At 41.9% G+C, this 14,780-nt stretch overlaps 1 protein-coding gene across 1 annotated transcript in view; it reads right to left on the bottom strand.

Annotated features, from left to right (window-relative positions):
* The window catches only part of ap3d1 (adaptor related protein complex 3 subunit delta 1), a 34,668-nt gene that overhangs the window by 6,667 nt on the left and 13,221 nt on the right, over positions 1-14,780 (bottom strand). The window contains exons 13-29 of the mRNA XM_074635449.1: positions 13,755-13,903; positions 13,413-13,643; positions 12,860-13,091; positions 12,558-12,703; positions 12,206-12,344; positions 11,825-11,896; positions 10,568-10,643; positions 10,191-10,390; positions 9,728-9,801; positions 9,379-9,402; positions 6,943-7,111; positions 6,582-6,725; positions 5,265-5,318; positions 2,950-3,063; positions 2,520-2,678; positions 1,154-1,201; positions 185-205 (exon numbers count right to left, since the gene is read on the bottom strand). Coding sequence (XP_074491550.1) covers positions 185-205; positions 1,154-1,201; positions 2,520-2,678; positions 2,950-3,063; positions 5,265-5,318; positions 6,582-6,725; positions 6,943-7,111; positions 9,379-9,402; positions 9,728-9,801; positions 10,191-10,390; positions 10,568-10,643; positions 11,825-11,896; positions 12,206-12,344; positions 12,558-12,703; positions 12,860-13,091; positions 13,413-13,643; positions 13,755-13,903 — 2,052 coding nt within the window. The remainder of the gene's footprint in view (positions 1-184; positions 206-1,153; positions 1,202-2,519; positions 2,679-2,949; positions 3,064-5,264; positions 5,319-6,581; positions 6,726-6,942; positions 7,112-9,378; positions 9,403-9,727; positions 9,802-10,190; positions 10,391-10,567; positions 10,644-11,824; positions 11,897-12,205; positions 12,345-12,557; positions 12,704-12,859; positions 13,092-13,412; positions 13,644-13,754; positions 13,904-14,780) is intronic.

The raw sequence follows: 14,780 nt of genomic DNA, 5'->3' as shown, positions 1-14,780 counted from the left end.
CATTCCTGTTTCCAAGAAACCAGTCTGAGCACAAGGAGAAAATCACAAGGACAGAATCATTCTCAGAAAGGTTTACGTAGTCTGCCTCGGAGGCCGGTCCGTGAAGAGCAACAACAACAGAGAGAAACACATCTAGAGAGGAGTTTTAATAATATTCTGTCACTGACAGAACTTTAACCAGTACCTTATCAGCATCCTCCATTATCTTTAAAAGAGAGGAGAGAAAAGGAGACGATCTGCATACATTCTTTGTTTTCCTGCTACTGCTGTCTTCAATAACTTTTACATTGATATCAACAGCCTAAACATGAGCATGATCGTTTCCACTTTTGTACTATGCAGAGGACGGTTAGAATTTGCTCAATGTGAAGGGGGAAATGCAGGATTTTCCATAACCTGGATCTTATTATTAGTAACAACATTTTACTTATTCATTTTATTGCAGAGATATGCAGTGAGACAGCAACACGACACGACAACGGAGTCAATTAAGGGCAAACATCCCATGAGGTCAAACACATGATCAAACTTTCCCCTTCTCAGAAAGCAGACTAAGGTGTTCAAATCTTCCCTCTATATTATGAAGTGAATTAAATAATGTAAACATGCCCAATACAATCTGATAATGGGGCTGCAACTAACATTTATTTTCATTATCAATTAATTATTTTCTAGATTAATCAATTGGTTTATAAAATTTCAGAAAATAGTGAAAAATGTCCATCCCAGTTTTTTAATGTCCAAGGTGATATTTTTAAATGTCTAGATATTTCAGTTTAGTATGATATAAAACAGAAAAGCAGGAAAATCGCCATATTTTGAGAGGCTGAAAACAGCATCTTCTGATATTTTTACATGAAAAATTACTTTACCGATTAACCGATTATCATAATAAAATAGTAGTAATAACAGGGGATTATTGTTCTCTCGATCGACAAATCGTTGCAGCTCTATTTGATAATGTTGGACATATGTATGTGGTGCATGGTGTGGTGGTGTAGGAGGAGTATGAATATGGCTTTAGATATCATGAATTTAATTAGTGAATTAAATGTTATTGAGGCCAAATATAAGATGATGAATAAAAAAAAACGGAATTTTCCAAGCCCAGTGGTAGAAGTCCCTCCTTCAGCAGTATCTCGCCATCACTCACCATCTTGATGTAGGAGTTCTCAGCCAGCAGGCAGTAATTGGACATGGGCTGAAAGGAGAGAAGAGCTCAGGTCAGATGAGGCGTTCTCTGTCACTCTGTATGCTAACTAGGCAACAGGAGCTGGTTCACACACTGTGTACGTGTGTGTGTATGTGTGTGTGTCTAAAGCAGTCAGGGGGTTCAAACAGTGGAGCCAAGAGGCACAGATCAGAATGATGATAAATTATACTGCCTAAATGCAGCTTCAGGTTATTAAAGGTCAGTGACTTGTTTTTCACTCAATGCATAAAAGCAGAGCTCTCTCACATTTTTACCGATGAATTTTCATAAACTTAATATTTTACCCCATTTCCATGACTTTATTTGAGTAGTTTAAAATAGGTTGGCCTATACATAGACTTTATATAAGAAGTGGACGTAGTCACCGTGACGTCACTCATTGGTTCGTGGACTGCCGTTATTAAGCCCCGAGTTCAGCATTTTGGCCGTTGCCAGCTTTGTTTTTGGCTGTCAGGTGGAGCTAAGTACTACCGAATGCTGAATAAGACATTTTTAGGTGACCAAAATGTTTCAATTAACCTTCATGAACTGAAAACACACTGTGAAAGGGTTCAATTTGTGAAACGAAAACAGGGACAACTCCCGGACAATGCCGCGGTAGTGACCTGTCAATCATAAAGGTAGCATACTCTGCTTTATGGTCTATCTGACTCTAAATGGGACCATAAGTTACTTAATGAACATCATGCTGTATTGAAGAAGACTTGAAACTAGTGATTTAGACCATAAACTCATGTTTACAATGTTTACTGAGGTAATAAATCAAGTTAGAAGTAGGCTCATTTTCTCATAGACTTCTATACAATCAGACTTCTTTTTGCAACTTGAATGCCCTTTTGGTTATTTTTGGTTTTGGTGTTGATGCATTTTCCCTTTATCATGGCTGACCAGAGCCGCTTCCTCCATGCTGCCAACTTCAAACTTTACGCCGATCTCTTGGCAATCTTCCTCGAGCTGTCACCTTATTAAGGTTTGTAGTGAAATGAGGAGGTATTGTATAGATTACTCCTCATTTCCACTTCATGAATCAGCTGTTCCTAGTCCACTGCGGCGCTTTAAGCGAGCGACAGGAATAAATAGAAACAGGTCGTCTGACTAAAGTTAAGCTCAAAACGCTACGCTTTGAGGCTCGCGGACAGTTAAGACACGGTGTCATGGACATAATGCGCAATTGTGTTTTTTTTAGAACGAATATTCAAACTTGTTAAATTTTGACAGCCCCAGTGGGAACCCTGTCAAATAAAAAGATGCAATGCTCAACTTCTGCTTGAGGTTAGGCTGTTAAACGCTGATGACAAAGACTGACCGGCAGAGGCTCTTCGTCCTCCACAGTGCCATTCTGCACCGACTCCTCTCCACCTCCGTCACTGTGGTGATGATGGTGATGATGCTTCTTCTTCTTCTTTTTCTTCTCCTTCTCCTCCTTTTCCTTTTTCTGCTTTTTCTTCTTGTGTTTGGAGGACTTCTTATCATTGAAAAACCCCACAAAGAAGATAAAGAGACAATTTATTAGAAATTCTAGAGGCTGAGTTGGTAATGAAACATGGTTCCTGGTAGGAATATTCCTCCAGAGACCACATAAGAACTGGCAGGTCTGTGGTACATCATTTACACAAACGTGTGAGAATAAGAGCTGATAATGTGCTGCATCCTGTCAGGTCATTGTGAGCTGGAATCTCTTGCAGCGCAGCCAAACTTTCTACTTCGCAATTATCGCATCATCAGTGGTGACTCACAGTCTCCTCCGGCTCGGTGTCTTTGGGCTCGTCGGGCTCGGATGCTGGCGCCGTGCCAGAGGCCGCCTCAGGCACGGGGGCTGCTTCTGCTGCTGCTGCTACTGTTGCTGCTTCCTGTTCACAGACACACCACCACAAAAACAAAAAAAGGCATTAGCAGCAAGCAACCGTAGCGTGTAACACATAAGAGTAGTGTTTACCGCGTTGGTGTTGATAGAGATTAAGTGAAGTTAGGTGCACTCATTCATAAGAAAAGTCATTCGTGATCAGCTGCAACCTACGAGCTCTGTGATACCACAAACCTGATGTGCTAAACCGAGTGCATCACATGCAAGACTACTAACCAGCCAAATGAGCTAAACTTCAAAAGTGCCTGTCTGAGAAACCAACAAGTATGTCATGTCTATAAGTATCTGTGCAAGTATCTGTGCATGTGCAGTGGCTTTGTTGTGGGCTGTTGGATCAGATTAAAGACGCTGATTTACAGGATCCTTGTCAGCCTACATTTATGCTATTGGAAGCTCCCTATTGGTCAAAATCTGATCTCTTATGCTACTGTGACAACCGATACGAAAACAAGTCTTCCACATAGACATGTCGAGGCATGTCTTTTGAGGGTAGCGTTTCTAGGTCAGAAGTGTTTTTTACTTTAGGGCTGACAGCTCACATGATTAAAAACTAAATTCCTCAAAACAAAAAAGAGCTCAAATGCCTGACAGGCCTGGTTTTCACATACCCAATATCGACAGATGAGAAGGTATGGAAGGAACAAAACAATGTCGGTGCTAACATCCGTGTTAAATGTCACAAGCTATCTGGTACAGTTAAAGGAATAGTGTGACATTTTAAGCTTGGCATATGCTGTACGGGTTTGAAAGCTCCAAGGCAGATAAAGTTTGTTTGCTAGCAGAGGGCTGTACGGGTCACAATGCTTACAAGGCAGAAACGTGCTGCCTTGATCATCTGTGCCATCCTGTCTGCTGAAACATCTAAAAAAAAAAAGGAGAGGGGTCGGTGTATATGGACTCGCAGGTAGCTAGGAAGACGTGGACAGTATGGCTTGTCTATTTTGCAGAGAGAATTTGAGGTAAGCTTGCTACGTTTTACTAGCTGTATCTATTATAACCTACATTGTTATCTTGATAACGGGACATTTTTTCTGGAAAAATCCAATGGTTGTGACGTTATGCGTGCTCGCGACTGACTTTACTCTCTTCAGCTCTCAACGTTCGGTTAGAAATGGAGTCCGCAAACGCCAACAAACAACCAGCCTCCACCACAACTCAGACTCCAACACAAAGTCCACGGAAGCACAACAAAACCAACGTTATATCTAGTTAAGCCCGTGTTGCAAAACAGGAATGTGACCGACGTCGGGGGGAAAACTAGGATCAACATCGGCCGGGGCCTTCGATTCATGGAGGGACCTCCGTTTGGTGACAACGGACCCAGAGCTGACAAAATTCCTATTGGACAGGTAAGCTAACATTACTGCCAAGAAAGAGAAATATATGGTGGTATTGTGGTTTTAGCTGTCGATCACGTTCTGTCTTGTGTGTGCTCGTTCGCGTCTACATAGTGCGAGCACAAGCGCGAGCAACAGGACGCTGACTGTCTTTACTTAACGGCCACAGGTGTCACTGTTAACAAGCAATTTCTGATTCTTACGTAGAGCCCCTTTAACGCCACCCGACTTCTAGGACTTCTTTTTGGAATGTTTGTAAATTATGTTTTCTGTCTCTCTGTGTGCAGTTGTGACACTCAAAAGGTCAAAACGGAGACAATGACGAGCACGACCCCACATGTGATCACGGCGGAAGCAGTCAAGAGGACACGTGGTGACGTGGTGGCGACAGGAACACAAAGAAACTGACTCCAGGCCACATTCCAGGGAACCTCAGAAAACCTCCGCTCACTCCTCACCACCACCAACACGACAATAACAACAACATCTACTTTGACCTCAAGACCGACACGACACCCAGCGAGCAAAAACAAAAAGCTGAGGAAGAGAACCACCGGCATTGTGAGACAAATACACAAACATACATACAGACATGCTGGAAAACAGAGGAAGGCTGGAGAATGAGAGAGGAAAGTGTTAGGTGACCTGTGAAAGAGAGGAAGTCGTGTCAAAAAGGTGAGGTGCTGAAGATGTGAAAATAAAACAAGTGATCCAAATCAAAAGAGAGAACATGTGGCGAAAACCAACATATGAAGTAGATCAATAAAACATGGAGTTATGAAAGAGGAAAGTATAAACTGGAGAGATAAGAGGGAGAAAGGGGAAAGGGTGGGGGGGGGGGCGACTCAACCTGGGTGTTAGAGGGCACTGGAGCGTTTGAGAGCCAGAAATCCAGATCCGATACCTAGAAGAGGGAGGGAGGGAGAGGAGTGCGAGGAGGTGAGAGGGGCGAGGGCCAAACAGGTTCTGTATCTTTCTACTATTCATGAAAATGGATACAGAGATTACACTGTTCTATTTCATGAATAAATCAAGTATTTGGCAAGAGGCTGCGCAGTCAGCTACGGGGAAACTGATACTTGATCACTAAAGCTGATTGAAAGACGGGCCTGGGAGGAAGCAATGGAAGCGTTGAGTCAATGAAAATGATCAAAGATATCTGTGTGAGTGTAACCTTTTAGCAGAAAGTGAGACTACATATAAACATCAGACCGGCACATACGGGTACTTAACAAATAGTAATTTATACATATGTCTAATAATTACTTTCTGCGACCGTGCCTGAACCTGAGCGTTCATGATACCTTAATAAATGAAGGTTCATCGCCGTCACGTCCCTTCAGTCTTCCCCCGTCCAACACGGTGGCTGGATATTGCTTATCCAGACATCTCTACCTATTTGATTGAGTCACGTTGAGTGTTGTCTGTAAATAACCAAACCTGTTAATAGCCAACTGTTTGATCTATAGGCTGAGATTTAGTTGGTGACGACAGGTGACGATGCTGCTATAACGTTAATGTATGACTGTATTACTGCAGCAGCCTCCCACTCGAGCTGACGTTAGCTAGCCATGCTAGTCACTGTCACCAGCATCATTTAGCGATTTACCACACTGACAGTGAATATTCACGTATCGTATGTGCCTCAAATCTCAGTGTGAAAGCCTCGGTTAACCCGCTACACACAACAGCTTCTCGTCATCTTCTCTCCTGTGACGGCGAGTTTCTTTCCCCCAAATGGGAGCGCAGCCTCGGCGATGATGCGATGCTGGTCTGGTCTATAGCTTGGGGCCATAAAGCCTCTTTATTATATCTTTTTTAGGACACAGCAGGGGAACAAATAGGAGATCAGCGTTTTGGGGATTTATTGTTGGTGCAACCAACTACACAGCAACTTTTCGGCATAGCGTTATTACCATTACCGGTTTGTTTAAAGAAGAAGTTTGAAGACATGTTTCGACTTATTCTGTTTACTCTGTTACTGTCCATGAGGGATGCAGGATTGTTTGTGTAGTTATGCGAGCCTACTCTGGATGACATATTGCTGGTCTGATGTATATTGACGTTCCTAAACCATTTAATTTAATCAGAATTCTGGGTCAAATCAGATATGAACTCTGTTGCTAGGTAAGAAACAGCCTCGCTCCACCCTTCTGTAAGGACGTACCTCAGCAGTGGTGGAGGTGGGCGGTGCAGCCACCTCACTGGTTTCTTCTGATTGGACCACAGGCTCGTCCGCCTGACCCCCGAGAAGATCCTCCCCCTTTTCTTCATGTTTGTGTTTCTTCTTCTTCTTCTCTTCTTTGCTCTTCTGCAAAAAAAAAACAAGAGAATAAATTCAGCTCTGTGTCACAACAAGGTTAAGAAACACAACCTCTGACTCATCACATCATAATGGTTGACAGTTCCTTGTTGTTTTACCACCCCCGCGCTCAAACCGCTCCATAAATCTGATTTTCTGGTTTTTCATCAGCTAGACCGGATGAGGCGAGTGTGGTTTCCAGGAAGATGAGACATTTCACCCTCACCTTCCTGTCCCTGTCTTTATCCTTCTTCTTCTCTCTCTTTTCTTTGCTGCTCTTCTTCTTTGGCTCCTGTGAAGCGGCGCTCTCTGCGTCTCCATCTTCAGCTGGGCTTTTGAGAGCCTCTGTTGCACGATGTGATCTGACTGGTAGCTTCTCGCTGTCGGCAAGTGGCCTGGACAAAATGAAAATGCACAGATTCTTACATTTTGACCTTGTTTAGATGAGCACTCACAGGGCGATTATGGTCCACCTGGAGTTAGTGCCGTTATCTGAAAAATACTTTATAACTTCATGACTGTTAGAAAAGGAGAACAAGGGTTGTAGGGTGCAGCAATGTACTGTATTTTCAGGCACATATTCTGCACTCTGCAGCAGCCAGATCTCATTCAAAGCGTTGCGTTAAACCATTCCTCTGGCAGAGCTAGAAGCACTGGAGCTTCCCAGACAGCTAGAAACTAAACCAATAAATTCCTCCATATTGAACTGATAACAGCTGTCAAGTTTATTCCTCCAAGCCCTGGCCCTTTAAAGCAATAACACATGCACTGCAGCCCCCTGCTGGTTATTCTCTAGAAAAGCGCAAATAATAATGCTTTTTTTATTTGTCTCTATTTTCAGTTTAGCTTTATTTAGTTTTAAAGATGCATTTATTGTTTTTGTTTTATTTTTCTAGAAATAACTAGTTTTATTGCTTATTTTTTTATTATAATGAGGGACTCTTCCAGTAAAAAGAAAGCCATGACAGAAATACATGTTCCACAGACAGTTTCTCCATATGTTTACAATAATCTCTACTCTTCTTCATTTCTTAGTCATAAACATGAGTTCAACCTCATGTACTATTAAAATAATTGTAAACTGTCTACCATAAATCATAGCAGTGATCTAAGGGCACATGTGCTTGTTATTTCTATCAAGGCCAGGCAAGGAGTATCCACTTAAAAAACAGCTGGTGAGAATTTGGAGGCATGGCTAGTCTGCCGAACTGAGGGGGATCTGGGAAATGTGAGCAAAAGGATTATAGCACCCAACCCCGGGATATGTCTCCTAAAAGCAAGTGCAAAAATGCTTTTAGGAGCGTCTACCAGGAGGACGGGTATTGAAAAATGAAGTCCTGAGAACATCAGCAGCAGCCAGTAAAAAAAGTATCTTATTTATTTTTGTTTACTATGAAACAATGCAACTCTGATCGAAGAGATATTTTCTTTTAAAGGCGCTTTCACAAGCCAACATTTAGTCCGTTTTAATCAAACTCTGGTGTGGTTTGTTTGGGCGGAGGTGAACGTAGTAGTCGTACTTTGGTGCGGACCAAAACAACCGGTTTGAGACCGCTTGCGAACCAAAACGCAGGCTGCCTGTGTGGACATTTGTTGAGATGGACACAATTAAACAAAGGTTAACATGAGTGGGAGAGGTTTAACCTGGACTTCTGCAGAAGTCAGGTTAAGCTTACTTAATTTGTACCCATAGATAAAATTTGGTTTGCAGTAAAAAAGACAAGGTATACAGACAACAGACAAACATGATAAAAAAGTGTTAAGACTCCACTGATCACTAAAATCACTAAAATACAATGAATAAATATGAATAAATAAATAAGCAGGCGTTGCTTCTATAGCATCTGTACAGTGTTGCTACAACTTGTTCATCTGAGTGATGGCTGCTGGAACAAAGCTATTTTTATACCGCTTTGTCCTACACCTTAGGACACTAAGGTCTGATGTTTGCTTGACATCTGGGCTGAAGGGAACATACAGAATTTGATAAATGAAGTCCACAAAAATAGTGACGTTTATAAAGTCATAAATTGGAGGAGAAGGGGATTCGCGCGCACAGACGATCAGTGCTGAGTCAAAGTGAAAAAACTTCAACAGCAATATATCAAAGTCTGAGATTCCCTGCATAGAAGTGGCAGCTCTCCTGACGAGAAAGATAAATTGGCTCCTTTGTACATGCCCCTTTATTTGGCCCTCTTTAATTTGTGCACTGTGAAACCGAACCAGATTAAATAGAAAACAAACCAAAAGTATAAATTTCACTCTGATTCAGACTAGCCAAACGGACTATGGCTTGTGAAAGCGCCCTAAGATAATTCTTCTTCTTTGAAGGACAGAGCAATAGTAGAACAGGTTTGTTTAGAAATAGAGTGATATGCTGCTGATATTGTCAAGCTTATATAAGTTAAAAAAAGAAGAAGCGGGGTAAGAGAAAGGGGATACCGGATATTAAACTAGGTCGAAGGCTACAATGGATATTAAAAATACTGGGAAAGAAGAGCAAAAGGAGGGAGCAGGTACTGCAAACTCCAAATGAGAAGAGAACGGACAGCTATGTTAGTAAGAGAAGCAAGGCAGCTATTTAGAGAGAGAGAGAGAGAGCGAGAGAAAGACAATCCATGTACAGTCGGAGCCCAGGTCCTGCAGCTGGGGTGCTACTCACCTGCGCCCAGCCATCTCCACCAAGCTGCCCACACAAAGAGGCAGTAATGGGTGTGTGTAGGCATAGAAAAGAGGAAGCAGAAAGAAGATGAGAAGGATTGAGAGGAGGGAAAGGGCCGAGTGTGACAATTACGGCCGGGAACGTCAAGAAATAATCAGACTGAGAAGATATATCCAGATTAAAAAAAAGTCATACAAGATTCAAAGAAAACTCCTCAAGTTTCAACGATTGATTGGCTCAGTCAGATATGTACATGATGGGTTTCAGGAAGCAACTTTAACATTATGTCAATAGTTAAATTTACACGAGTGTCTGAGAATAATAGTACATCTACAGACTGTGGACTCACTTGTCCAGGTCGATGTCCAGGGCTTTATGAGGGTCATTGGGATCCTTGTCATCATCATCACTGGGTAAGGCATTCTGAAGTAACGAGAGGGTGAAATCAATAAAACAGAGTTAATAACTTTCGAAGTAAATCTATACCCACAACACACAAAATGTGAAGCGATCTGTTGAGATATTGACTTCCAGTCTCAGAGCTGAGAACCCAATAGACCAAAGCAAACGATTATGGTATTTAATTCTGACTGAGTCCACATTTATACAGTTTCTCAGCTGCAATAATAACGGCACTACTGATACATATTTCATCTTTTAACAGTAAATCCCAGTCTCATGTACAGTAATTACAAATGACCAAAACTGTGAAATGTACAGAATGACATTGAAATCAAATGTATTTTATTACTATGACTCATGATGCCTGTTAATTCAAAACTCATTATGATGTTGACACAGCTCCAGCGTACCTCTGGCATCTCCTCGGTAACTATGTCGACCATGTGCGCAGGCGTGATGTCCTCCTCGCTCTCTGGGCCCGAATCGTGTTTCCTCCCTCGCCCGCCGCGCTTTTCTTTCCTCTTCTTCTTCTCCTTTTTCTTCTTCTCCACTCTCTCTTTCTGCCGACGCTCCTCCTCCAGTTTCACGTACTGGTCAGACATAGGCAGACCTGTGGGACAGAAGACAGCAACATGTATGATGTCATATTTTAATAATTAGACAGAAATAAAACTGAAAATACAGCAGAGATGGCAAAACAGAAAGAAATTAAGAAACATTGCATATTTTGAACCTGAATTATGTGAAATTTGTGTTTTTGTGGTAGAGTTAAAACAGTGTGTGCTACCTGGGACTTTGAGAGGCACACTGAGGTCAATCTGCACCACTGGGATGTGTTCCACACCAGAGACCTCCTGGTACACCTACACACAGGGGACAGGCATTTAAAACAGGACACAGGATGTTTGTTAGTGTATATGTAGAGATGTGCTTCTCAAGGTCAAAGAAAACAGTTGATGGTGTATATCAGATTGTTACTTTGAATAATAAGGTGAGTCAACTTATGAATACCTGCGTTTTTTCCTAGAAGACGATCTGACTTTTAAACATCATATCGAGCAGGGGCGTAATTATACACCGATCTAGATCGTTATATCAATGCAATGATCAACGATACAGTATCATTGAGGCAAAGTGAAAATATCAATATGTATATCATCATCTTACGCCTTTATTTTGAAATTCACACTTTATATTTATTCTTTTTATTAAAAAAGAATAGATTGTATTTCATTTAAATGTCTGGAAGAGCTCAATAATAAAATTGTCAAATCATTTTTTTGTTGCTTTTAGTGAGTTGATAGATATGTAACTGGTTGCTTTATGCAAATGTATGTTTAAATGTATTATTGTAAATCAATTAACAACACAAAACAATGACAAATATTATCCAGAAACCCTCACAGGTACTGCATTTAGCATAAAGAAACATGCTCAAATCATAACATGGCAAACTGAAGCCCAACAGGGAACAACAGCTGTCAGTGTGTCAGTGTGCTGACTTGACTATGACTTGCCCCCAACTGCATGTGATCATCATAAAGTGGGCATGTCTGTAAAGGGGAGACTCGTGGGTACCCAGAGAACCCATTTCATTCACATATCTTGAGGTCAGAGGTCAAGGGACCCCTTTGAAAATGGCCATGCCAGTTTTTCCTCGCCCAAATTTAGCATATGTTTGGAGCGTTATTTAACCACCTTCGTGACAAGCTACTATGACACGGTTGGTACCAATGGAATCCTTATGTTTTTCTAGTTTCATTTGATACCAGTATCTTCACTCTTCCTCTAAAACTGAGCACGCTACAACCAAAAAAATCTCAAGTTGTGTTAATGCGTTAAAGAAATTCGTGGCGTTAAAACAAATTTGCGTTAACGCATTAACTTTGACAGCCCTGATAAAAAATAAAAAATACATTTCATACAAAAAGTTTAACTACATGTATTCAATATCCTGTAATTATTACTTATACAACAGACTGGATTCAACGGAGACATGTGCAGTGAAAAAACAGACAGCCCAGTGATGGCTGGGTAAGCACACCTTCTGAGAGGACGGGGAGGCCTTGATGTAGAACGGGTTGTTGGCTTGTTCCTGCTTTCTGGCTTCTCTCCTCTGGGAGACGATGAAAAAAACAAAAACAGTTACATGAATTAATCAATGAAAGCACAGCCTGCCTCAGTTTAGCATGAGAGGGGAGCCACATGGGAAGACAGACTCACAGTAGAGCTCAGAGAAAGTCAATATTGTTTTGAAGATAAGGACTGCGTGATCATGTCTAGATTGAAAAACACCTTTATGGCTAATTTTTGCATCATATATTTCCACTTACAAGTGGTAAAATATATATATAAGCACTACTGTACATCTATACTATTCATAAAACAATGTTGCTTGTTCGATTCAACACATCGACCAGCTCACCCTCGCCAGCTCCTTCTCGTCCACCTCTTGACGGGGGCGGGAGTGTTTGATCTCTTCCTTGGTAAAAATAGCCTTTGGTTGCTCGTCCTCAGACTCGCTCTCAGATGGAGGCTCGTTGATCCAGGCGTCCAAGTCCAGACTGCACAAACAAACTCAGTTACACTTCACTGGTCAAGACTCACAGAGACATACACGCTTCAGCAAATCATGCTGTTGGACCACAACGGTATGAACAAGTGCTATGAGTTTTAGTCAACAAGATTAGAAAGACAGTTGTGTCTAACTATGTAATAATGTAGATTTAGTAACTGTTTTAATATGTGTGTGTTCCTCATGTACTGAGCCAACTCACCCTTCAGGAACAGGCACTTTCTTCTGTGCCTTGGGGGCTACAGGGTTTAGTTCTCCAGCGAACAGAGCGATGACTTCCTCTGCTACGTCTACCTCCTTCTGTTGCAGTTTCTGGATGTACTTGACCAGCTGCAGGATGCAAGACGCCTGAGGACGTGACAGAAGGTGAGGCAGACAGGGAGGTTAGCAGAGACATTTATCAGATTTGTGACCTTGTGAGGTATAGGATGCTAAAGGAGTAAATGGTAAAAAGACTCTCTGTTGTGGTTTGCGTTAAAGAAAACCAGTTTTGATTTATCTTACCCTCTCCTGCACCTCCAGGTTGGCGCTCTGGACAAACAGCGGCAGCCTCTCGATCATCAGCTGGCTGGTTTCCTGCGCTGCTGTGCTGTCCGTGTTCCCCTCCTGGCTCTTTAGCACGGTGGCGAACAGCTTGGCTGCGTTCTGCACGTACACTGCCTGGATGTGGCCCGGTAGGGTGGCCACCTTAGGGCGCAGCATGGCCTCTAGCGTCTGCGTCGGGTTCTCCAGGTGTCTGAGGAGAGGAGGTGGATTTAGTTGGCGTTTGATTGAGTTAAGCTTGACACATGGACTTCATCTTCTTTTGTGCTGCAATTCTTTTACTACTATTATGTGCACATTATGTTTATTGTTTTCCCCTTATCTTATTGTTGTTTGCTTTGTATTCATTTGTATTTTGTACCTGTTCAGCACTTTGGTCAACTGCGATTGTTTTGAAATGTGTTATATAAATAAAGTTTGACTTTGACTTAGAGAAAGGCCTGATTGAAAACAACTACACTGAATCACAACACTGATGCAACTGTGTGCAACCCAGTGAGATAAATCAACGTACTCTGAGAATTCGCCACAGATCCAGGCTGCCGCATACAATACTTCACAGATGCCCTTTCGCTGCACGTTGCCCGTCATCAGGTGGGCGTTGTCCAGCAGAGTGGCCATCTGGGCAACAGCAAAGACCCGGATGGCTTTGACCCGAATAGCCACATCCAGCATCTGAGAGGCGATGAGGTGGCCGTGCCGTGTGCCCTCTAACCGGGTCAGCTCCACCAGGATACTGATGTACCTGTCAAGCACATATGAAGAGGTGCAAAATCATGTCATACAGAGGAAAATGAAACAGAAGTTAACAAAATATGGAGTGAAAAATAAGACACGCTGGAGTGGAGAAACTGACCATTCAAAGTTGGTGATGTACTGGTAGTTGCTCTGGCTGCAGATGTCGATGATCTTGGTGAGCAGTTCATCTCTGTAGGTGGTTCCTTCTGCTTTGTCCACATGCAGCATCAGCTTCTTTACAATCTCCATCAAGTTCTTTTTGGATACCTGGGAGAGCAGACACCAGTTCAACAACCATCACATTTAAACGCATGAATGTAAATCTTTAAAGCTAGGGTTGCTAATGTATTTCAGAAACCTTTTTTGTTATATTTGTGGAAATTCTCATCACATCCCGACAACAATCAATAAATCAAAAGCTGATAATCTTTTCTTTTTTTTAATCCGGTATTTGTGGCTGTCGCAGGAATGTAATAAGCATTCTGCCCGAATTAACTGATTGACCGGGCTACCTACCTACCTGTGCGCACTCTGCCCGTGCACTCATCACACGTCACCAGAGTCTTCCACAAGCTGCTAGCTTGACAGCTGTGAGTACCAACAATAGCCATGTTTGTTGTTTACGTTCATAATGATAATTTTGAGGGAGTGGCTTTGGAGGAAGACCTCAAGTGACGGGCAGTCAGTGTTGCAGAATTGGGGACTTTCTCATTAGAATTAGGGACTTTTGGAGCTAGTGCTGCTTGCTACTTTCATTGGAAAAGAGTTAACAACACTGGGCTGGGTTTTTCGGTTGAACCATTTTTAAAATCTAGCGTACTCTTGCTAGTTTCTCCAATGTTTCCGACCACAGCTTTAAAAGAGTATTCGTTCTACTGAGGCAGAGAGAGACAGAATGTCCTCAAAACTGCTTCAAAATAAAGGACACAATTGACTATAATATCTATAACAGTGAATAAATCACATAATTTGTACATATGACATAATATAATATAATATCATACAACCACTGGTATGGAGTTAACACTACCTGCAGACATTTTTATATGACATTCATTAGCTATTTTGGCCATTACCTGACAAACCTAGTAACTGATCAAATAAATCAAGTTCCATAAAACAGTGCAAGTGGTGAACTCTACAT

Source organism: Sebastes fasciatus, chromosome 5 (genome assembly GCF_043250625.1).
Source record: "Sebastes fasciatus isolate fSebFas1 chromosome 5, fSebFas1.pri, whole genome shotgun sequence".
NCBI classification, from domain to species: Eukaryota; Metazoa; Chordata; class Actinopteri; order Perciformes; family Sebastidae; genus Sebastes; species Sebastes fasciatus.
This window is presented reverse-complemented; position numbering and strand designations above follow the sequence as displayed.